Consider the following 24,066-nt stretch of genomic DNA (forward strand, 5'->3'; position numbering starts at 1 on the left):
CTAATGGCTACCAACCACGAGTCAAAGCTCTTTCCAACCACATTCACGCAGCGTTGTGCTTTATCACGCTGTGCTAACAAACCAGGATGGAAACTTGAGCCTCCTGTTCTCACAGGGAAGCCTCTTCTGATATGCCTCTCTCACGGGAGCCACTGTCACGCCCTGACGAGCACAGCTGTGATTAAGACTGTAACAACATATAGCATCAAGACAACTTGGGTGAGAGTGGCGTCCTGTGGGAGAGGAAGAGCTGAGCAGCAGGGCCTCCATCTCTTCTGGAGGAGACCCATTACGCCTCTTCTCCATTTCCTCTCTCAGGGGCAGGAACCAAATGCACACATTAATAATACTCCCCATGTCTGAGGGAGCTAATGGAGCCTTGAGTGCTGATTAAAGCTGGGAATGGTTCGGGTGTGGAGGAGGAGTATTAGTTTCAGTCTCTTCTCTGACTGTCGTGCACCAACTGCACTGGAAAAAAATGCCCCTCCAAAAATAATTAAGAAAAACAACAAATAAAAGACGTTTTTGCTTGAAATAAGCAAAAAAATCTGCCAATGGAACTAGTGAAAATCGGCTTGTCAAGATTTCTTGAAATAAGATGTGATATTTAGGACTTTTGAGTTAAAAGTGATCTTGAAATTAGCTTGAAAACCTCTTCAAATGTAAAAAAAAGCTTGTTTCATATGATATGTGACTCAAAACAATTTGTTTTCAAGACTTTTTCATTTAACAAGATATTCCACATGTATTGTATTAAAACAAGTCCCTATATCTGGCTGAAATAGTACTTGTTAGGCAGTTGTGTCTGATATTAAGTGTAATGAGATATTTTGACTAGAAATGAGACAAATATACTTGGTAAGACTTTGATTTTTTTCCAGTGTGAAGCACACGTCCTAATTGCTAAAGCTTGTCGTTGTTTTCCTGCTTCTCAACATACGGCGGTATGTGGGTGGATCTCACTGAAGTCACCAAAACAAAAACCTACAGTGCCAGTTTGGCTGGTCCAGTTTTCAGCAGCAGCCTCACAAAGAGTTTTTAACCCTTAACATCCTGTTTGCTCCCCTTGTCCTATGGGTCAAAAATGCCCCGCCCTACCAAAGCCCCAAAATAAAGCAACTTAATTGAATTTTAAATCCAAAATCTACTTTGTATGATGAAACCACCTGTTATTTATCTATTCAACTCAATTCAATACATTTTTTATCATGTATTTTTTGTTAAACAATACAAAAAGACAATCAGCAGTTTTCAGGATCACACTTTTTTTTTTTTTTACCACAAACCAACTGTCAGCTGGACCAACAGTTTTCTTGTTTTCTCAGTTTTCTTTTACATAATAAAGGTTTATTATTGCTATTGTATAAATGTGAAGTAATTACTTCTGAATTAATTATGTTGAAAGGGGAAAAAAACAGTGAACTTTTTTCTGGTGTTTAAATGTTTTTATAATTCACGGGTCACAAATGACCCATAAGACAATCTTTGTACCCTAGTGGTGTACAGCCCACATGGGAACATAAACAAAAATAAAGTGTGACTTTTTCTAATGATGGGCTCCCTTTAGGAAAAGTCATAACATTTCAAGTTGGACAAAGATAGTTTAAGACAACAGGAGGGTTAAAAGCATGTTTTTAGTTACTCATTTCAAAAGCTTTATCAGTCATACACGAATGTGCAAAGACGCGCTCAAATGTTCGTTAAATATCATCTCACAGCAATAAGACCAATAAGGCAAAAGTTTTTAAAAGCTTCCTTCCAATAAAAGCGCAGAGATACTTTCCACCGTTCTTTTACCATCAAGTCAAAGGGATTAGTCAAACGTGTCCTTCCTGGATTTGGTTTATCTCACGTGGAAGCACTGAGGCTCCAGAGGACCTCAGCTCGACAAATTCAGGATTTTTTGATCCAGCATCTGCTTCATTTTCATTCCTTCCTCGTCCTCGTGGGACAATCCGGCGCCTCGGCCGGATTTGACTCGGTCCAGCTTCGATCGAACCGTGCCGCGCAGTCACAAAATGTCATGTTTGATCAGGCTGAGCTCCTCCTCGGATACAGTCAGGTTCCCCATGTACCAGAATATCCAGAGAATCAGGCTGAGGAAGATCAGCAGGGGTCCGGAGAGCACGAAAAAGTCCCAGAAACGCAAGGGTGCGAAGATCCCGATCAAGAAGAGGAGGAGGCCGACGATGTCCATAATCACGGCGAGGGACAGGAAGAAGGTGGTGCACTTCCCCTGCTCCATGGCTGGACCAGGCGAGGCAGAAAGGTGGATGTCAGAGCGAGCAGTCTCCCCAGAGAAGTGCTTCCCCCGTCTCTCAGCTCATTCCTTTTCTCTCACAGCACACCTTACATTTCCTTCATTAAAACAAGATGAAGTGGAAAGACCAGAACCGCGGGCTGCGCTTCCCATTAAAAGGCTCACCTTCATTCCTACGCAGGCCCGACCTGTTTCGCAACGGCGTGACGCAGCAGCGTGACAGAGTTATGCACATAATCAGCTGCTGAGGTTTGTGTTTACATGGTGACACGCTCGCTGTAATTAATCAAGCCCCGGCTGAGCTTTATGTTCAGCTAATGAAACCAGCAACACTGCTGCCCAGCATCTTCTGTCACATCATTAAAAGCCTCACGGGAGTTCAGAGAGACATTTTGTGGGTTTTTTTCCCCCTAAAACATCTAATAATTCCCTGCTCGTGCGTCACCATAGCGACACCTATTGTGAAGTCAAAAAAGCTCTTAATGACCGAGCGCTATGTCTTAAAGATCTCATTATAAGATATTTTCCTAACAGAGCACTTCGTTCCCAAACTGCACGTTTACTTGAGGTTCCCAGAGTTTCTAAAAGTAGAATGGGAGGCAGAGCCTTCAGTTATCAGGCCCCTCTCTGTGGAAGCAGCTGCCAGTTTGGGAAGCAGAGCCTTCAGTTATCAGGCCCCTCTCTGTGGAAACAGCTGCCATTTTGGGAGGCAGAGCCTTCAGTTATCAGGCCCCTCTCTGTGGAACCAGCTGCCAGTTTGGGAGGCAGAGCCTTCAGTTATCAGGCCCCTCTCTGTGGAACCAGCTGCCAGTTTGGGAGGCAGAGCCTTCAGTTATCAGGCCCCTCTCTGTGGAAGCAGCTGCCAGTTTGGCAGGCAGAGCCTTCAGTTATCAGGCCCCTCTCTGTGGAACCAGCTGCCAGTTTGGGAAGCAGAGCCTTCAGTTATCAGGCCCCTCTCTGTGGAACCAGCTGCCAGTTTGGGAGGCAGAGCCTTCAGTTATCAGTCTCCACAGTCGCCTCAGGCACGCTCAGGACGGGAGATTGGACTGAAGACAAGTTTCGGTGCAATCTGTTGGTTTCCTTAGCTGGGAAATTGTTTTTGAATTGGCTCTATATGAATGAATTGGATTATTTTGAAATTAATTATTATTACAATGAATTGAATTCAAATAGGCTTGAATTGGACTTTATTAATAAAGTGCCTTGAGATGACATTTGTTTAATTTGGCGCTATATAAATAAAACTGATTTTAAAAAAAAAAAGGAGAAATTAACGCAACTTCTCCAGAAGCGCCTTGTTTGACAGCTCCAGCCACCACTTTTTCAGTCTCCTCCCCAGCTGGGACTCTGTCCTGTTGTCATATGACAGCCAGTGCACACAGCAGAGATAAACGAGCTTGTATTTACTGTTACTTAGTCTGGGCATTGTTTAAAGGGAGCTGAGCAGTCAGCCAGGCCGACTCTGAGCTGGCAGAGCTGTAAGGGAAACTGAGGCTTTGCTGTCCATAAATATAAATGTTTTAAGACACATTCCTCATGCATATATTCAGTGTGAGTAGAAGAGATACTGAAAACATCCTTGTACAGTTATCAGGCCTCTGTTGAGGATTTTTATGTTTGTTTAACCAACACCGCACCATGAGGCCAAACCTGTCTGACCGGTGTTTCTGTTGCTTTTAGCACTCATCCAACAGCAAACACCATCAGCCTTTTCTCATCCGGCAGCAGCTACACGTAACAGAAAACTAAGTTGCAATAAAGGGAAATCCTCCACATTTACTGCTGTTGGATCGACACGAAAAGTCTGAGAAAGGAAACTGCAATAAAAGTTCTGAATATTTCAGTCTCAGCTGCCGCTGTTCCTGCTGCTTTGGGAGATTAGAAGAATGTTTTCAGTGTGATAAAGCACTGATATCTGGAATTACAATCAGGACAATATTAAGCTGCAAATGGCAGTGTTCTCGCACTTAAAACACAACTCCATGCATCATATGAGCATAAAATAAACATTTTACATCTCTAAAACAGTTGCTAAATGCTTCAAGGCCGCAGTCACCTTTAGATCTAATGTGTTTAACTAAATGTGCTCCTTTAAAGGCCCCCATCAAAACAACTGTTAAATAGAAAGAAAAAAAAGTCAATTTGTTTCTTGCTTGGGGCAGATTTTAAAAGTTACTTCCAACGAGGCTTTCTAGAAAGAGCCGTGCAGGATGGTTGTCCCACATTCTACATTTGCATGCCCAGCTGACCCGGTGTGCACTCACAGGCGCTCACAGCAGTTCTTCTGGAGGCATTATCCAATAATTATCATCCACAGTGTGCTTGTTTTCCTCCTCTTCCACGGGAAATGTGTAAGGACATTATTTGAAAATGTTGCAGCTGAAGAACGAGGACTTCCTGAGAGAGAGAGAGAGGGGGGGGGGGGGGGGGGGGGGGTAATAAATCAGTTAGTTTTGATTGGCTTTCAGTTGCATCTCCTTCTTCTTATAAATCAGCAGAAGTCAGAATTTCCCCTACATAAAAGATCAGAAGTTGACATTCTTGGAGGTGTAGTCCACCTTCTTCTGCACATCCGGGGAGTCCATGGAGCTGTCATACCCGTCGTTGCTGTAAGCCGTGGACTTGCCCCATGTCACCTTGCCGGATTTGCGCGGAGGGGACCCCATCTGGCTGCAGCCCTCATCCTCATCCACGACGCATTTCGCGCGTTCCCCCCCCTTCAGCTTCTTGCTCAACCTCTCAGATATTTTCCGGGCCAGTTGTACGATGCTGTTCCTCTTTTTCGGCTCGTCACTCTCAGACACCCGGACGTTCCCCAAGTACCAGATCAGCCAGAAGCCGAGGCTGAAGAAAATGATCAGAGAGCCGGTGTAGATCAAGAAGTCTCCGTAAAAGCGGCCGTCGAGGCGCAGGTTGGCGAATATCCCGACGAAGAGCAGCACCAGGCCGGTGATGTCGAAGGCGACGGCCATGAAAAACAGTGGCAGACAGCTTCCAATACACCTGATGTTGTCCATGGTGGCAACATTAGAGCTGCTAAAGGTGTGTATAACGGCAGGATGCTGCGTCCTGTGTACCTGCGCACCTGGACAGAAACGCCCCACCTGACGGGGAGGATAAACACGCAGAGGAAAACAGGCAGTTCCCCTTTTCTACACCGAACCAGCAGAAATGACAAATAACAATCATGCTGCTTCCACAACGCAAATGAGGGAGGCAGACTCTTTAACATATGATTTGCGTGTCAAATCCGCAGCGTGATGCAGCATGTAAGCACCTTCCTGATGTAGGCTACTGATGTGGTTACCTGCAAGGATTAGATGAGGTCAGCAGCCATTACAGCCTCACCCTGTCCAAAATGACTTTATCCAGGTCTCATTTAAGGGTTTCCTCTCTGATTCTTAGCCATTTACATGACTTTCGTGTGGATAATAAGGACACTGGAAAAAAATCAAAGTCTTACCAAGTATATTTGTCTCATTTCTAGTCAAAATATCTCATTACACTTAATATAAGACACAATTGCCTAACAAGTACCATTTCAGCCAGATATAGGGACTTGTTGGAAGACAATACATCTGGAATATCTTGTTAAATGAAAATGTCTTGAAAACAAATTGTTTTGAGTCACATATCATATGAAACAAGCTTTTTTTTTTTTACATTTGAAGAGGTTTTTAAGCTAATTTCAAGATCACTTTAATCTCAAAAGTCCTAAATATCACATCTTATTTCAAGAAATCTTCACAAGCCGATTTTCACTAGTTCCATTGGCAGATTTTTTTGCTTATTTCAAGCAAAAACGTCTTTTATTTGTTGTTTTTTTACCTATTTTTGGAGGGGCATTTTTTCAATGGACCATTTAGAGGCACCATCCTGTACGGTCCAAAAGTCTCGAGCCATCTGCAAACATGAATACATACAAAATCAAAGTTTGTTGGAAGTAAAGCATTTAGGATCTTTGACCTTTCTCCTCCAACACAGCCTGAACCCTCTCAGACAGCTTTCTGTCCTCTCTTTAAGGAGTCTTCAGGAATAGTTCTCCAGGCTTCTTGAAGGACATCCCAAAGCTCTTCTTTGGATGTGGGCTGCCTTTTGTTCCGTTCTCTGCCAACATGATCCCACACTGCTTCAGTAATGTTGAGCTCCGGGCTCTGGGGAGGATTCATCCCTCCATCAGACCTGCTGCCACTGATTTTCAGCCCACTTCTTGTGTCCTTTGGCACAGCTCAGCCTTTTCTCCCTGTTTCCCTTCCTTAAGAACGGCTTCCTGACAGCCACCCTTCCATGGAGCCCATTTCTGATGAGGCTTGGGCCAACAGCAGATGGATCAGCTGAAGGTCCAGATGCATCTCTCAGCTCCTGTGTCAGGTCTTTGCTGGATTTTTTCCTCTTTCTTAAGGACATCACTTTCAGGTCCTGTTCATCTGCTGTAGATAGTTCTTTAGGCCTGACACTTCTTATTTTGTCCTCCACTTGTCCAGTTTCCTCAAATGTTTTAAGGACACACTGCACACCATGCTGAGATATGCCAAGTTTTCAGCTAACAGCTCTTTGGGAATCACCTTGTTGCTGCAGAAATCCTGTTTTCTGTCTGTCACACTGTGTTATCTTTGCTGTTTTTCACACATGCAGCTAAAGAAATGGGAACAAATCTTAATTCCAGTCTAAAACCCACAAAGAGCTTCTAGATTATTCATTTCTGGTGGCATAAAACAGTTTAATCATTTCATTTATATTAATTGTTCCATAATTAGTCATTAGATTATATCTTATATTCCTTTTTTAAGCTTTACATTGAATCTTATTTACTTTTTCTTGATGTTGAATAACATATAATTCTTATTATTGTCTGTTTTTTCCTAGTTTTCTACTTTTAGACGTGATAACATTCATTTTTTCGGGATTAAGATTTTTTTTAACTGAATTTCTTATATTAATTTGACTCTTTTGGTAACTGAAAGCAGTTTTAACGTAAATGTACAAAAAAGTTGAAACTATGAAGCTGTTTTTCAGAGATGCAGCTAAAGAAATGGGAACAAATGATGTGTCTCTGTGACAGGCTGCTGGGAACAAAGCGCCTAAAGATCCAGTTTAAAACGGCTTCTTTGCTAAGTTGTCTGTTCTGTGTGGACACAACACTAGTTCATCCCTTGAGTTAGGAGCTGAAATGAGTGAAAAAGCAACCAAAGTGCTGCATTTTATTCCTTTAAGAATTTATGATTACAAGCTGAAAGTAAAACTCTGCATAAGCAGAAAATAGTATCGTAACTCGTTAGCTTTGCTTTATACTCATTAGCAATGCGAGACTCTGTTTTTTCCCTTTTACTTTGTCCATTTCAAAGCAGCAAACTGACTGATTAACAGTTCATTAGATAACAGTGTTGCTTAGATTCACAGCCACAGAGCATGTAAGAAACATATGTTTATAGCAGGCAGCACTGTCTGATCATGTTCTTTGATTTCTCCTCTGCTTTTAATGTAATTCACTCTGAAGCTCCCAAAAATAGACGTTAATGCCTCTACAGTCACCTGGATATTGACTACCTGAGAAAAAAGGCCATCATTTGAGAGACTCTTTCTGTTTCACATCATGCTGGAAACCTCAACCATCCAGTGCAACTCAGTCCTGTCATCTCCAGAAATAACAGTGGATTCTGGGAGGACCGAGAATAAGCCAAACACCATTTATTATCCTGGGAAAAGAGGTGGAGGTGGCAGGAGTCGACAGATACCTGGGAGAATATCTGGACAACAACACTGAGCTCACAGAGGTTATTCAGTGTCTACACCAGTGATACTCACTATTTTTCTCACAAGAGCCACATTGGCAGAGCAAAATCAGCCAGATCAAGGGAAGAGCCACTTTTACGACGACATACTAAAGTCCCCTTTTGCAAATATGCATTTCTGCATATAAAAAAGAAACAACACAGCCAATACATTTTCAATTAAGACCATATTTACCTTAATACCGGGATGAACGGAAGCTGGCGTGCATGTCCTCGACTTTCTTCATGTTGTATTTGTAGTTTGTTGTTGTAATCATAGTGAGACATTCAGGATGAGCATGGTTTTTGTGCTGGTTTTTGCCCTTTTTTAATTAAAAACTGATCCATTGTGCCTGCATCTCGCGCTGGCTAAAGGAGCCACGGTGGTTTAAGCGGGCTGCGTGGCCAGGTTTAACAGAGTACCCTTTAGGAAACACCATTAAGCCTTAATTAATACTTAATAAAAATACTTAATACTACAAAAACACAAACTTAATAAAAATACTTAATACTACAAAAACACAAACTTAATAAAAATACCTAATACTGTGCAGTATTCACTGTATGTTATTGGAAAAAATGTATTGTTATTGTTACCATATTGTTATAAGCTACTATGCGAGTGCGAGCCGCCAATTAGAGTTTGAGGAGCCGCGCAATGAGCATCTCTGGTCTACACGAATATGTTGCATATTTTCCATAAGTCTGTGGTGGAGAGAGCAATCTGCATGGTAGCACCTGTTGCAGCAGCAGCAGCATCAGAATAAAAAACTGATAAAGAAGGCCGACTCTCTGCTGGAGTCCCCGGAGCTCATGGTGCAAAGAAGAATGTTGCAAAAGTTACTCAACTTGAAGGACAACGATGCACATCTTCCACACAACGAATAACATTTTTACACCAAAAGTAGCATCTGTAAACAGGGTTTTTGAGCGTGGGTAGACCCACTAAAACAAGCCGATTAAAGCCTTTTCCCCTCGCATGTCGCAGCAGGTTTATCATCACTGATTTGTGGGCTAAAGCTTAACGATCCAGTGCACCTATCAGGTGCGTCCTGAGACAACATGATGGAATTACCTGCTTCTATAGTCATTACTCAGAGATAATCAGGCTCGTTTACTACATTTGATTGGACTGTGAGGCAGGGGATAAGCCTCCAGCTGTCTTAAATACAGGGAAAAAATACAACAATACATCAAATCTTGTTTTGTCCAATGGTGCGTGGAGATGTTGAGGTCGGTAAATGGGAGTTCTGGGAGGAGAAAGTGAGGTGTGCCCATTTTTTGTTGCTTCAACTGCAGCTTCCTCGGTTAAAATGAATGTGTTTCCACTGTTTCTAATGCAGCGCATGAGTCATTTGACATCGAACACTTTCCCGCTGCAGTTAAGAGCCACTCAGCATGTGTTTACGGGTTTTTGACCAATGTAAAAAGGGCTTTAGAAAATACAAAGTGATTATTCAGCCATGCTGCAACAAAACAATGTAACGGGAAGTCATCGCTGTCTGCACAGTTTTTTTTATAATGAATAATGACTGCTAACTGTTTTTATTCTTCATGCTGTCCAAAACAGTATCACATTTGGGGATTAATTAAGTATAATTCAATTCAGCTCAATATTTACTCTACTTTTAGCTCTGGTTTTGGTGTCATGTGAGCGGTCGACTTCTAACTGGAACTTCTAACTTAGACAGGGTCACAGAGGTGCTGTATTAAAGTGTGTGGACCCTTTTAACAGCTGTGTCTGAATGTATCTCTGGGCTTTTTTTGGTGCCTGTAGGAGGGATTCAGTGTCTCTTTAGAGCTTTTGATTCGAAAACAGCTTTAATAAAAAACGAGTGAGCCGAGAGCCGTTTTATTCCTTCACAGAGGTTACCTTCTGTGGTGTTCTCAGTGCAGATGAACAGAGGTGGAGTCGTTCAAAAAGCAAACGACACACACTGATGATGGAAAGCACTGATCAAAAGCTAACTTGAGCTGGCTGGAGCTGGAAGGGGCGGACAGCTACTGATTTAATAAAGGGGAAAAAACACCTAAAACCATAAAAAGCAAAGAAGCACGAGTTAAAACATAATGACAACAGCTGCACTGAGCAATCTTCATTGTCTTAACTAGGGCTGGGCAACGATTAAAATGTTTAATCTAATTAATCACATGATTTCCCTGATTAATCACGATTAATCGCATTTGTACGCAAAATCCAAAAATGAATCCAAAAGTCGTGTATAGCTTTTAGCATTTAGTTTTATATTAAATGTGCTGCCATATGAATGAAAGTGCCATAACATTTGTTGTGCAAACACACTTTTAACATCAGCATCTTTCTGTAGTTTTTATGTAGAAGCCTCGCTCCACTGTCTGTTTCCTTGAATGACTTGCTGCTATCAGTTGTGTGTTTTGCCTTTAAGTGATATTTTAGACTGGAACTACTACGGTGAGAAGACAATTCAACTTGGCTGTAAATGCAGGAGTTTTTTTTTAAAAATTTATTTTGAAATACCTGCTTTTATGTTGAAACAGGAAGTAAAACAGGAAGTAGAACCGGTTAGCTCTGTGAGCTTCACACCTGTAGCTGTGATGTTACCTGCTAGTTTATCTTTATTTTATTACTCCATGCTTCGTGGTGTTTGCTGTAACTGTTTGAATGTGATGCATTCAACAGACTTTTACAATAATAAAACCTGCGTTAATGCGCGATAAAATATTTATCGGCATCAAATGATTAACAAGTTAACGCGATAATAACGAGTTAACGCGCCCAGCCCTATTCTTAACACTTGGTTTCTCCTCAAAAAGCACATGTTTGATCTACTTTGACTTCAGTTTAATCCACAGCAGAGTAAAGCTAAGGACCAACAACAGTGCTAACACAACTAAGAGCAACCCACAGCTAAAGCTAAAGACTTCCAAGTTGCAGCAAAATGCTACCATGTAGACATATTCATGCACACAGAATGATGTTAAACCCACAAAACAAGCTAAAATGCTTGAGAGCTGAGAGGAATTTGTGGAGTAGGGTGGGTCGATACTCAAGCAGTTTTATGATCTCCTGTCAATACACAGATATTGATGATAGCTGTTTTTAAACATAATCCCACTCTGGTGTGCTAAAGAAGATATTTCGACTGGAGAAAATGGCTTAATATTGCATGCATTACAATTGAAGCTGGGTCTGAAGGGGTTATGTAATATTTAAATCCTATTTAAATCTCATGCTTACAGGTCGCACTAGTCAAATTTCCCCACTTTTCATCATTCAAAGCTGGATGCATTCAGATTCAAAGCATCCCTTCCAGACGCTGAGTTCCACACGGACGATCTTAGAGGATGCAACTGGACACAGTAAATGGGAAAGTGATAATTATAAGCTCTTTTAATTATGCATGAATCGACATATACTAAACCACACAGCTTTAAGAGCCCCCCATTGTCCGGTTCTCTCTTTCATAAATATTCAGGAGGACTCTTTTCTCTCCGTCCACACCCTTAAATTGTGTGTGAATAATTCGATTTTACGCAGCTCATTGTTGTCCTTGTGCTCTCAGCTAAAGAAAATGTCATGCACTCTAAATGTTGCGATAGCATCGTCAGTCCCGTTGAATCAGGGAAGTAAACATAAATGCCACCACGCTGAGCTCTTAAAGTAATTAAACGCTGAAAAGATTAACTTTAATCTGGTTTGCCGTTAAAGTCGTTTCCTCGAGTAAATTCCAAACACGAAGTTTCCTGGAACGGCATCACAGATCAAACACCGGAGGCCTGTGGTAGCTGAGAGGCCTCTTCATGGTCGACTGCTTCCTGTTCTCCTTGGTGATAGGAATCAGGACCACGCCGATCACAAAAACCATCAGTCCAATGGACAGCAGGGCCGGTCCCAGGATGCTGGCCACCTTCTTGCAGTGGCCGGCGAAGCCCAAGCCGCTGATGATGATGCCACAGGCCAGGAAGCTGCCTCCAGTGGACATGAGGTGGATGGGGAACCAGTAGACTTCACACCTGGTGCGGGAGTTCTCTGTGGTCCAGAGGGACTCGCTGCGGGACATGCTGAACACGGTGCTCTCTGTGTGGCTCGGAGGGGTCAGCTGGTCCCTGGACTGGGAGAGCGTGCACTCTCCCAGGGGGATGTCCTCTGGGCAGCCTGGCATGACCTCTCGGATGACTCTGTGGAAGCAATTTGGTGTCATGATTAGTGCCACAAGGCCAGCGTTTTTGTGCTTGTTTGTTTCTGTTTCGTCTTTGTCTCTTCCTGTTTGTATGTTTGTTACCTTTTCCTTCCCCTTGCACTCTGTCACCTCTAGATCTGCCTACCTGCCACTCCACACCCGCCTTGCTGCTACAATCAAGCCACCTGGTTCCCATCTGCTCATCACCCAGGCTGTGTTGGAAACCGCATACTACATACTACATACTACATACTACATACTCATCGATCAGACAGAAATCAGCCGGCCTGAAGCTGATTTCTCTTAATCTCTAAACTCTGTAAACTTTAGCAACATTTGAAACATTTTCAGGCGAGAAAGTAGTCGTTTAGATCACCAACGTGTTGAAAACCTGACAAAATACCGGCTATTTACAATTTTGTTCCCACGAATTCGGCGCTACTAAAGCTAGCCGCAGTGAGCAACGCACTTCCGGTTATTTTCACAAAATAAAATACCCGTTGCCTTTTATCATAGGGAAAGCCATTACCATACAATTGGTGCTTTTGTTTTGAAAACAGGAAGTGAACCTACCCTCGTTGTAGCTAGCTTGAAACAGTTGTTTGGACAGGAAATGTAGTTTGAGTATGAGTAGTAACCTCATGCTCACCACATTTCGGAGAATCTAGTATGCATCCGGGAACTTCTCGCTTACTCAAACTCGCATACTAACTCAAAAAGTTAGTAGGAGTAGTGGGAGTAGTTGGAGAAGTATGCGGTTTCGAACTCAGCCCCAGTCTGCATTTAGTTCCTGTCCTTTCTTCAGTTGCTGCCGGATCGTCTTTCTGTTCTCACGGTTTGTCAGAAGTGACTTCTAGCTGAGCACAGTCTAGTACTATCTAACTATCTGTAGCTAACGTAACTTTTTGTTCAGTTTCCTGACCTGCCTGCCCAGCCATCTCCTCAAACCAACCTGCAGCTATTTCTCCCTGGACCCCCTCTTCTCCAGCCCATAACCCCCTTGGACCAGAGCTCCTTATCATAAATAAACTTCTTCTTGGTCAGTTGGTGTCATATTTGGGTTCCAAGCAAAGGCGTGACAATTAGTTCCTGGAAAGCGGGTTTCTGTTTCTAAACTTTCTGCTAATAAGACAGCCTGGTCTTACAACTTCAAATCAAAAAGAGTTCATTTTATTTGGAAATATAAATCGTTTTTTTTTTTTTGTTTTCCAGGCCTGAAACGCATAATAAAGAACTGAAGGAATCTTCCCCATCTGTGAGATTCAAGGTATTCTGCTTCCTGGACGTCCCACACAAGATTCTTTTGAGAGGATCAACATCTAAATTCAAAATAAGTTTTCTACCACAGCTCATCTTGCTGAATAGTTGTGCCACTGGACACTGCTCTGAAATGGGTGTGGCTCCCACTCTGACATTTTTCCGACTCTGTACTTCAATGTGTGCATGAACAGCATCTTTTCACCGTCTCACAATGTGACAAAAGAGGGAGGCCACACATATACATATATATTTGAATGTGTGGTAAATGGGTGAGTGCATCTGAACAAAGTGAATTGAGTTTTAAAATCAGGGAGAAGAGAGGGTGAAGATCCTGCTGGTCTGGTTTAGAAGCAGCTGAGCACAGCCTGCCCGAGTTTACTGCATCACTGACGAGGTTTGGGCTCCACCCGAAACTACCTGGAAGGGAAAAAAAAGTGGCCAACAGCAGAAAACACTAAGGCCAAACCCCGGATGGTCACATGATGTTTGAGGAAATACCAGCTGGGCCCTTTCCACACACAAGCGCTGCTACACCTGTGTGCAACAGCAGAATTTGGTGCACTTCATCTTCACACAGACATTTGGTAAACAGATAAACAGGTGATGATTAGTCTAAATCTAATTTAGATTATTTCTATGCTGTGAAAAAAAAAGCTTCACACGCCCTCGTGACCTGTGGCTGGAAAACCTCTGGAGTCACATTATAGGCATCTGTGAGCCATTTGTAATCACCAGTGTTAACGTTCTCAGCTTTACATCTAAAATACAAACGTCTGTCATTCCAAAATAAAACAGATCTAACTTAATTATGGAAAGAAAATTGTTTGAAAACGGATTGATTTGATTTTAAAGGCGAAAACGGCAAAACCAAAGCAAAGATGTTCACAATGATGATGAATCGCACAGAGATTACACGTGCAATGCAACTTATAGTTTTGTCCTCGTTACGTGATTCAGGGGCGCGCACGTGTACGTGCACGGACCTTGCATCTTATGTTTGTACAGGACATCGAAGCGATTAAACTGCCTCCGAGCCCAGAGAAGTCGACGCTGCCCCCCTAACATAAGGCTAACACAAAGTTTGAACTGGCATTTGTGAATGTAACTCTGCATTGTGGTGCTTGACAAAAGTTTCCCATTGCTAAAGCACTTGTCAATGCGGTTACATCAGCTATTGATGACTGACGGTTTTTGATGCCGTCTGAGGGCTCAGAGATCACGGGAGTCCAGCTCAGGCTCATTCCTTTGTCCTTTACACACTGAAATTCCTCCAGATTTCCTTGGGTGGAGTTATTTCTGCACTGTAGTAAGACTGATATATAAACTCCTTCCAATCTTTATTTCATTTTAAAAGAATTAAAAATAGTCTTTGAATGTTTTTCTTTTCTTTTTATTAATTTTTTTATGTTTTGCAGGCGTGAAATACAAACATTTATATATAGAAACAAAGCAGGTTATCATTGAAATCACTGCAATATTACTATTATTATTATTAATATATTCATTCTTAATGTTATTGATATATTTTGCTTACCCTGATCCCTACACTGATGAGGTGCGTCTTTCTTTTCATCGGCATACCAAATTGCTTCATCTTCACCCTTATGATGAGCTCCCTGCAACATTTAGCTGTGCTCTCACATGTGAACGGTTAAGGTTAGAATTAATCTACATTACTAGGTCTAGATGTTGCAAAATACATGGCGACAAGGTTTTTAAAAACTCTACACGCTATAAATGAATAGGTAGAAATTCCTTTGATCTAGTTAAAAATGCTGCACGTTTTTCCTGCTGAGATGATGCTAAATAATATAGAATATACTGAGAAATACTGTCTTTGCTGGACAAAAAGCTGACAAAATTGTTTCTAAATCAACATTATTTAGTTATTAAATAAAATTAGAAGTGTCAATCCAAAATGGTACAGAACCTAAAAAATAAATGTTCATCTTTTCCGTGGGAACGGAAAGTTAAAACAGAATAAAGCTTTTCCCTTCTCACTTGTTCAGTCTTTAACTGAGCTGAACTAAGCAGCCTTGGACATTTTCTTCCCTCACTGTAAACCTAACGTTTGAAAAGACCCCCTGAGCCTTCCGTTAGACTTAAGTCAAGTTAGGACCAGGTCAATTCTCTGCCATCTTTAAAGCTTTTACTGGGCAGCAGCAGGTTTGGGAGGTCATTTCCAGCTAAAACGGATCATAAACATTCAAATCTGCACTCTATCTACTCACCAGCAGAGGGCGACCGTTGTGATTGGAAAAAAAGAAGTCTGACTTGGTACCGATATCTATAAGAAAACAATTCAACTTTTCACTTGATCTGGGACCTCACTGAACATTTTACCTAAAGATTTCATGGTCACAGTCAATAATATTACATGTAAGATACAGCATGAGGTTAATCTAGTCAATTCTGTTCCCATTCAGACTGATTTGAGATGGGCTACATTGTGACTGATTCACTGCAGATTAATGACAGCATGTAGTTTGCACTACACTTAAAAAGATGCACATGTGATGCACAGACTGCAGTGAAAACACTGAAGAAGCTTCAACATTAGTTTACAGACCAAAGAGGGACATCACCGCGGCTACGCCCATCTAGTCTCGGGTTTCCAGTCAATATTTACCCTCAAAAAGGTTAATCCTCGTTAATCTTTTATGACAGCAGCACACACACAATACATTAACGGAAACATTACAGAAAACATCGGAAAGGATGACTTTTTTCCACTTATTATCACTACAAACTGGAGTAAACAAAGATAGATAAACACCTACCTGTAAATTCTGGATCAAGTCTCCTTATCTGTATTTTCAAGCAAATCAACAATAAGCTGAAGTCACACTAAGATAGAAAAACATCCATATGTTTGAAGGAGATGACAAGAAAAACTTCCAGCCTCCTTTTGACCAGAGAAACCAATAAAAGGCAGCCTACCCACCCCTCCGGCGCTTTCTCCACCTCCTCAGGAGAACCCTGTGACCACCATCATCTTACCATCATACACCATTGCAGGCAGGCTGTCCTGATGTTACATCCAGGGCGAGAAGCTTGCCTTCAGGTCCCCAGAGGAAATCCACTGACCTCAAACTACTTAGGCTAACGTCTTCATTAGGCTCTAAAACCATTTCTGCAAATTCTCTGAACGGTTTGGTCGATGCCTTTTCTGTCTAAGATGCCTGATATTTTTCCAGGATTGCACAATGAGTGGAAAAAATATCTGCCTCAGTTGGCCGGAACTCTTTCCACACAAAGAGGAGCAGGGCAGGGCAGCGAATAGGAAATGTCTCTCTGTTACAGTTGGATGGATGCAGCAGGCAATCAGCCGCACACAGACTTTCCAACATGTTGGCACAACATTGATCCCAAAGTGCCCTGCAGCCATAATTTTGTTCACTGAACATGGGATCAATTAAATCTTTGTGGCAAAAATGAACCCCCCAGGAAGAGTAGAGGATTTAGGGTTGACTTTAGGATTCTCTCTTGTAATCTTGTCGTTTAGCTTCTTAAGTTACCTGCCACAGATGCACAGGAGGGAACACAAATATTGTTGCAATATGACACTCCTGCATCCACTAAACAGTGCAGAGATTACATTTGTTATCTTCGTTGCCATGTGTGCTCTTTCAAAAAGACACGAGTGTCAGTGTGTGGCCATTGATCAGAACACGAGCTCACACTTTAACGCAATTATGCACTACAGAGAGCCGTTAAGCTGTGAAAAAGGCTCTTCAGGGCTTGTACTTAGCAAACACTGAACCTCCTGCGTGATTTCATTAGACTGCTGCTGCCATCTGTTTTAAAAGCCCCATCCTGCGGTGCAACACTGACAACATGAAGCCTTACTGAACCTGTGATGAGCCGTTTCATCCAATAGGGGGCAGTATTGTCACATTATTTGGCATGTGGACAAAACATGTATTCCAGGTTTGTTGTGTCATCAACCTTTGGGGTGTTTTTGTAAGAAATCTGGTGTCTTCTCCATTCTGATGGTCATGATGAATCACAGTAATTTATTCTGCTGTTGCACATCTTGTGATGAATCCATTTAAATCAGTTGTACCTCATTTATTTGATTATCTTAGGGACTTTCCCCCCCTGCTGATACTGAAGGTTGAGGTGGAGCAGCAGATTTTCCGTTATTACATAAAGTAATATATAATGACATCCATTTCTGCCTAAAAATGTATACTGAATATAGTTTGATTAGTATGAGGTTGTGAAGAAGACCGTAAATAGTTTGCCTAAAGATATCATGATATCACAGTCTACTAAATGAACAGAACACACTCTGATACAGACAGGTTTCATATCAAAGGCAACAAACTGAATGAATTAGTGGAGAAACAGCAGATGCTGTAATTAAGTAATCAACATCCTGGAATGTTTAGTGGCTTGTATGGCATGTGGTATGTCTGGAGCTCAGGAGGTGTTCATCCCTCAATCAGAGGGTCGGTGGTTAAATGCCAGACCTCCCCAGTCTACCAGTGTCCTGAGGCAAGATACTTAACCCCACATGGCCCCCAATTCTCATCCTCATGAGTAAGTCACTTTGGATAAAAAGTGGATGAAAGCATCTTCTGAATTAATGTAATCTATAGAACTGCCAAGCTGGTTTGTTCACCTTTTGCATCAAAAGAAAAGGACCTAAATGGACGAATGGCCTGGAGCTGCAGTCAAGAGACTGCTCAGGCTGCTGGTTTTAATCCATCCATACCCATACCCCCTGTATCGTGTGTTTAATCTATCCATCCATACCCATACCCACTGTATCGTGTGTTTAATATATCCATCCATACCCATACCCACTGCATCATGTGTTTAATCTATCCATCCATACCCATACCCACTGTATCGTGTGTTTAATCTATCCATCCATACCCATACCCACTGTATCGTGTGTTTAATCTATCCATCCATCCATACCCATACCCACTGTATCGTGTGTTTAATCTATCTATCCATCCATACCCATACCCACTGTATCATGTGTTTAATCTATCCATCCATACCCATACCCACTGTATCATGTGTTTGATCCATCCATCCATACCCATACCCCCTGTATCGTGTGTTTAATCTATCTATCCATCCATACCCATACCCACTGTATCATGTGTTTAATCTATCCATCCATACCCATACCCACTGTATCGTGTGTTTAATCCATCCATCCATACCCATACCCACTGTATCGTGTGTTTAATCCATCCATCCATACCCATACCCACTGTATCGTGTGTTTAATCTATCCAGCCATACCCATACCCACTGTATCATGTGTTTAATCCATCCATCCATACCCATACCCACTGTATCGTGTGTTTAATCCATCCATCCATACCCATACCCACTGTATCGTGTGTTTAATCCATCCATCCATACCCATACCCACTGTATCATGTGTTTAATCCATCCATCCATACCCATACCCACTGTATCGTGTGTTTAATCCATCCATCCATACCCATACCCACTGTATCGTGTGTTTAATCTATCTATCCATCCATACCCATACCCACTGTATCGTGTGTTTAATCTATCCATCCATACCCATACCTACTGTATCATGTGTTTGATCCATCCATCCATACCCATACCCCCTGTATCGTGTGTTTGATCCATCCATCCATACCCATACCCACTGTATCGTGTGTTTAATCCATCCATCCATACCCATACCCCCTGTATCGTGTGTTTAATCTATCCATCCATACCCATACCCACTGTATCATGTGTTTAATCCATCCATTCATACCCATACCCACTGTATCGTGTGTTTAATCTATCTATCCATCCATACCCATACCCACTGTATCGTGTGTTTAATCTATCCATCCATACCCATACCCACTGTATCGTGTGTTTAATCTATCCATCCATACCCATACCTACTGTATCATGTGTTTAATCCATCCATCCATATCCATACCCACTGTATCATGTGTTTAATCTATCCATCCATACCCATACCCACTGTATCGTGTGTTTAATCTATCCATCCATACCCATACCCACTGTATCGTGTGTTTAATCCATCCATCCATACCCATACGCACTGTATCATGTTCAGGATCATAGAGGTCTGAAGTCTATCCCATCTACCACTGGAGAGCTTCGATACATCCTGGCTGGACAGCCTCTAAGTCTATCAAAGGATACTCCAGTAGATAGCCAGTGGTTTTTTGTGGTCCTTACATTGTATATCGTCTGCTGTAGATGCTGCTTTATAGCTCCAGTAATTTTGCTGCTCATTCTAGGTTTAAGGTGGATGTTACTCAGTGCACCAAATCAGCCTGTGGTGTTGTAGGTGATGACAGAATCATTGAAGCGCCCACTGAGAGCTGAAAGGACTGATTGGTAGGCCTGATGTGTACCGAACTTTGTGAAAAATCTGCTTTGAACGTATGAGTGAAAGCAGATGTATTTAGAACTTTGATAGTGTCATCATCAAAGAAACTACAGCTCTAAATCAGAAGAAGATGAAAAAAATGGGATTCCTACATTTACTTTAACTTTTTATTTCACTGCACACAGTTTGAACCCAATATGTTTCATGTCTCGTTTACTTCGTTTAACATACATCCATTTATGTGTTTGAAGCCAACAATGCACCCCAGAGAAGAAGCACAGTCAGATTTGTCAGAAAATTATTCAACAGCTTAAAAATGGTGCTTCTCAACGCTGTCATCATTTTTGGTGAGAGTGGACTCAAATGCTGGACTGAGCAGACGAAGACAGGTAAAGAAGATGAATGAATGCTTTATCTTTAACTAAGGTGCTACCAAAGAACTTCAAATTAAACTAAACGGAAGTAAAAGCAGGATGAACTGATGAGAAAATCATGACACAAAGACTAAAACAGCAACTAACAACATGATATGATATCAAATGATATGGTTGACCGACGAGCTATAAGTACTGGGAGGGTTGATGAGTTGACTGACAACAGGTGAGTGAATCCCAGGAACAGGTGTGAATGAGATCAAGGAGGAAAACCAAGATGACTGAGGACATCCAGGGGTAAAAAAAACAGAATCTAGCAGAGGACTAAAAACATACCAGGAGCAAAGCTCAAACAAGAACACAGAACAAAGACTAAACTGAGGCACTGAAACAAAGCTAAACTAGAGCACAAACCAACACAAAATCTTATGAACCATGTCAAAAGTAAGAGTAGGAGATATATGCCTATTTTTACCCTTTACACTGTAATATGTCAATAAACTTTTCTAAGAATCAGGAAGATTCAGAGTGTACATGGTAAGGTAGTAAACCTAAACAGTAATCTTCTGATCCCCCGGATGGCACTGTGTAAAGAATGGTTATTAATTTATAGCTGATGGACGAGGGATTACTGTGAGAAACCTTTGTCAAACTCACAGAGTTACATTCACACAAGCCACTGAAAAGAAGCTGTACGTCAGAGGCAGCATTGACTTCTCTGAGCTCAGAGGCATCTGGGATGGACCAGCACATTCTGGAAAGGCTGTGTGCCCAAAGCCAAAGACAACCAATCACCCTAAATCACCCTGACTGACACTGCACATATGTGCATGGCAGGAGGGGCCAGGCAAGAAATGATGATGTGAATCATTTGTGAAAGCTTTCATAGTCAAATGATCTCAGTCCTTTAATCTGCCAGCTGTCTGTGTTATGTACTGTAGACATGAATACAGTTTCTAATCACATAAAGTGTAAGAAATGATGTGTAAAGCTTAATAAAGTGTGTTTGAAAGAACTTGTGGCCAGCAGATGATTTGTCTTATTGGTGGAGATGTCCCGATCTGTTTTTTTTTGCCCACGAGTCCGAGTCCGAGTCCGAGTCATTTGATTTTCCCGATCCGATACTTCTACTGTACATTAAAAAAAAATGAAGAACGGCGAAGAAACAGATCCAGGATGTCCCTGATTTTTTATTTTATTCACTTATTTTATCATTTAACACTTATAAACAGAGCACTTCTGTGAGGTAGCTTGAACAACAAAAGTAATCGAGTAAAAAACAAATTCTTCACGTTGTTGTTCAGTGCAACAATGTCTAATATAAAAACGAGCAGCAGCTCGACTTGAAATACCTGCAGGCATGTCAACAAATAAGCAAATAAAAGTGCCACAGTGTTATAAAGTAAGGCCAGTAATGTGCTTTAACTGCACTCCTAATTCTTACTCTCCTCCTCTGGCTTCATAGAAGGAAATGTACGTTTTTCTTGATGAAAACCATCATCTCTACCTTGTCAGGTTTGAGCCTGTTCCTGTTCTCATCAAGGATGTTAGCCATGTCCTCGCCACCTCTTGAAATCCCAAGTTTGCATATCTCACAGTTTGCAATCGCAACATTTTTGTCGTCCACTTTAAAATCCCTCCACACCGCGGACATTCGGCCCCCAGCTTCAAGCTGCTGCCGTGTTCTGCTTCGCTTTACGGCAGCAAAGGGACGTCATGCCGCATGTTTCTGTGTGGAGTTGAGACCAAAGACATAAAAATTCGGGGAGTTATGATTATTGTAGTTGGGGATATACACCTTCCTCAGTTGAAATAAATGCAATGTGGAGGCATTGGAGACCCATCCAAGATGGCGGCCGCGCTGATACGTCAGCTCCAACAGGCAGCGTCAGTCTATGAGGCATCTACGTATATTATGTCCATGCTCTGTACCACCACATAACAGTAAATACTAAGCTGTTATTTTCTCCCATTTGTTTTGAAATATTATAGTTCTGATTAAAATAAATAATGAGAATAAATATACATATATAGATGGGCTACAGATCCGATCGCTGATCGGGATGAAACATCCGATACCGATCGAGTCAGAAACCACGTGATCGGCCCCGATTTCCGATCATGTGATCGGATCGGGACATCCCTACTTATTGGTGTTCTAACGATATAATTTGGACCAGTGTATTGATAAAGAAAGATTCAGGTGTTAGTCTAATCCTGTTTAATGATACAAACACAGAGAGTTGCCAGGGATTAGACATAATAAGCCTCAGAATGCTGAGTTTGTTGATTTGGACGGGGGTCTTAGGCTGGGATTCAAATGAACTGTGGAGGTGGAGGTGCAGCGCACACACCATCTCGTTAAAGCCACCAGAACTAAGATGCTCTAACAACTCCAACCCAAGCATTTTTTCCAAGGCCCCGGATTAAAGAGAAATTCTTTTTTGGCCAAACGGAGCCGCACACAGAGCCTCGTTAACTCCTGAGAAAATATCAATAAAACCTCTGCACCGACTCATCCGAAGACTAATCACATTGCAGCTAATACACTGCCGATTTATTGACACATGGAGCCCTTTTCTGCACAGGTGACCTTGGGAAACTAATGAATCTGCTTTGCATATTTACAGCTTTTTGTTGAGTAAAGCCAGAAGTGGAGGCATACAAACAACTCTCGCATATAGGCTCTTCACACGTGGTGATGCGAAGTTTGTAGTTCTACTGTTTGATACCACTTGAAATATAAGTGTTTGCTTTTTTTTTTAAAATACAAGCTGCTTAATCTAATAACTGATTAGATTGCAAATAAACAACAATCTTCCTTTAAAGGCATGTGTGTGACTTTACCAGCACCAACACTGCTTCTGCATTAATTGTTAATCCCATCGAAGCCTGTTAATTAATCTCCATGATCCCACTGTTAATGTCAGCAAGATGTGGGACAAGGGATCCGGGAAATAAATCCATCAACTCCAGCTCTTTATTAAAGCAAAATCCAACAAAAATCTCAATGTTTTTAAGACTGAATCTACAACCCTCGCTCCAAAAACGTGTGTACACTGTGGGTGGAAATTAAGATGAAAACACAATCTAATCATCTGCACATCTGATAAACGAACATTTTATTCAGAAAGAAACGCGGAAACACAAAAGGTTGAAACTAAAAACATCTGAAACAGGTGGAGGAACATGTTACCACTAATTAGATTAACTGGCAACTGGTTAGTGACATGATTGGGCATCAAAAAAAGCTCTAAAGATGGGTAGAAGTTTAGCAATCTGCAAAAAACTGTGTCGATAAATTGTGGAGCAATTTCAGAATGTTTGTAAAATTGTAAAAGCTTTGAATATTTCCTAATTTAACGTACATAAAATCATCTGTGGGGCTGAAAATCACTGTTACTGCCACATCCTCTGAAGAGGAGAGGGATCATCCAGCTTGTTTTCAGCTCTCAGTTCGGGGCATTAGTGCATATAGAATTGGTAACTTGCACATCTGGAATCAATGTTGAAAGGTATATACAGGTTTTAGAGCAACATCTATTACAACAGCATGACCTGCCTGCAGTCCAGACCTTTAACCAGCTGAAAACGTGTAAAATACAGCAAAGAAGACCCAGGACTGCTGAGCAGCTTGAATCCTCTCTCAGTTCCAGATGTTTACAGACTGTTGTTGAAAGAAGAGGAGATGCTACACAACGGAAACATGTCTCACTTTCAACATTTGATTTGTTTTGATGTGTTTTCCATGTTCTGTTGTGAATAAAATGTTGTTTTATGAGATTTGCAAGTCACTACATTCTGTTTTTAGTTCCATTTTTACACATCTGTCCCAACTATTTTGGAACTGGAGTTGTAATTTTGTTGGAAAACAGCCACTAAGTTC

General features: G+C 41.6%; 2 protein-coding genes across 3 annotated transcripts; both read right to left on the reverse strand.

Moving 5' to 3' along the window:
- Positions 1 to 3,839: 3,839 nt before the first annotated feature.
- tmem238l (transmembrane protein 238 like) lies at positions 3,840 to 5,340 on the reverse strand. The gene is made up of 2 exons (XM_075454306.1): positions 4,778 to 5,340; positions 3,840 to 4,657 (listed from the first exon to the last, which is right to left on the reverse strand). The coding sequence occupies exon 1, from the start codon at positions 5,275 to 5,277 to the stop codon at positions 4,786 to 4,788; it is 492 nt and encodes a 163-aa protein (XP_075310421.1). The 5' UTR covers positions 5,278 to 5,340; the 3' UTR covers positions 3,840 to 4,657; positions 4,778 to 4,785.
- A 5,545-nt stretch (positions 5,341 to 10,885) lies between these two features.
- pirt (phosphoinositide interacting regulator of transient receptor potential channels) lies at positions 10,886 to 16,692 on the reverse strand. Of its 2 annotated transcripts, none has more exons than XM_075454296.1 (2): positions 16,452 to 16,692; positions 10,886 to 12,189 (listed from the first exon to the last, which is right to left on the reverse strand). In XM_075454296.1, the coding sequence occupies exon 2, from the start codon at positions 12,171 to 12,173 to the stop codon at positions 11,766 to 11,768; it is 408 nt and encodes a 135-aa protein (XP_075310411.1). In that variant the 5' UTR covers positions 12,174 to 12,189; positions 16,452 to 16,692; the 3' UTR covers positions 10,886 to 11,765. The 2 variants fall into 2 exon arrangements, with proteins under 2 accessions (XP_075310411.1, XP_075310412.1); XM_075454297.1 differs by lacking the exon at positions 16,452 to 16,692 and adding an exon at positions 16,232 to 16,298.
- Positions 16,693 to 24,066: the final 7,374 nt, after the last annotated feature.

The sequence above is a fragment of the Odontesthes bonariensis genome, chromosome 21 (genome assembly GCF_027942865.1).
Source record: "Odontesthes bonariensis isolate fOdoBon6 chromosome 21, fOdoBon6.hap1, whole genome shotgun sequence".
Classification (NCBI taxonomy): Eukaryota; Metazoa; Chordata; class Actinopteri; order Atheriniformes; family Atherinopsidae; genus Odontesthes; species Odontesthes bonariensis.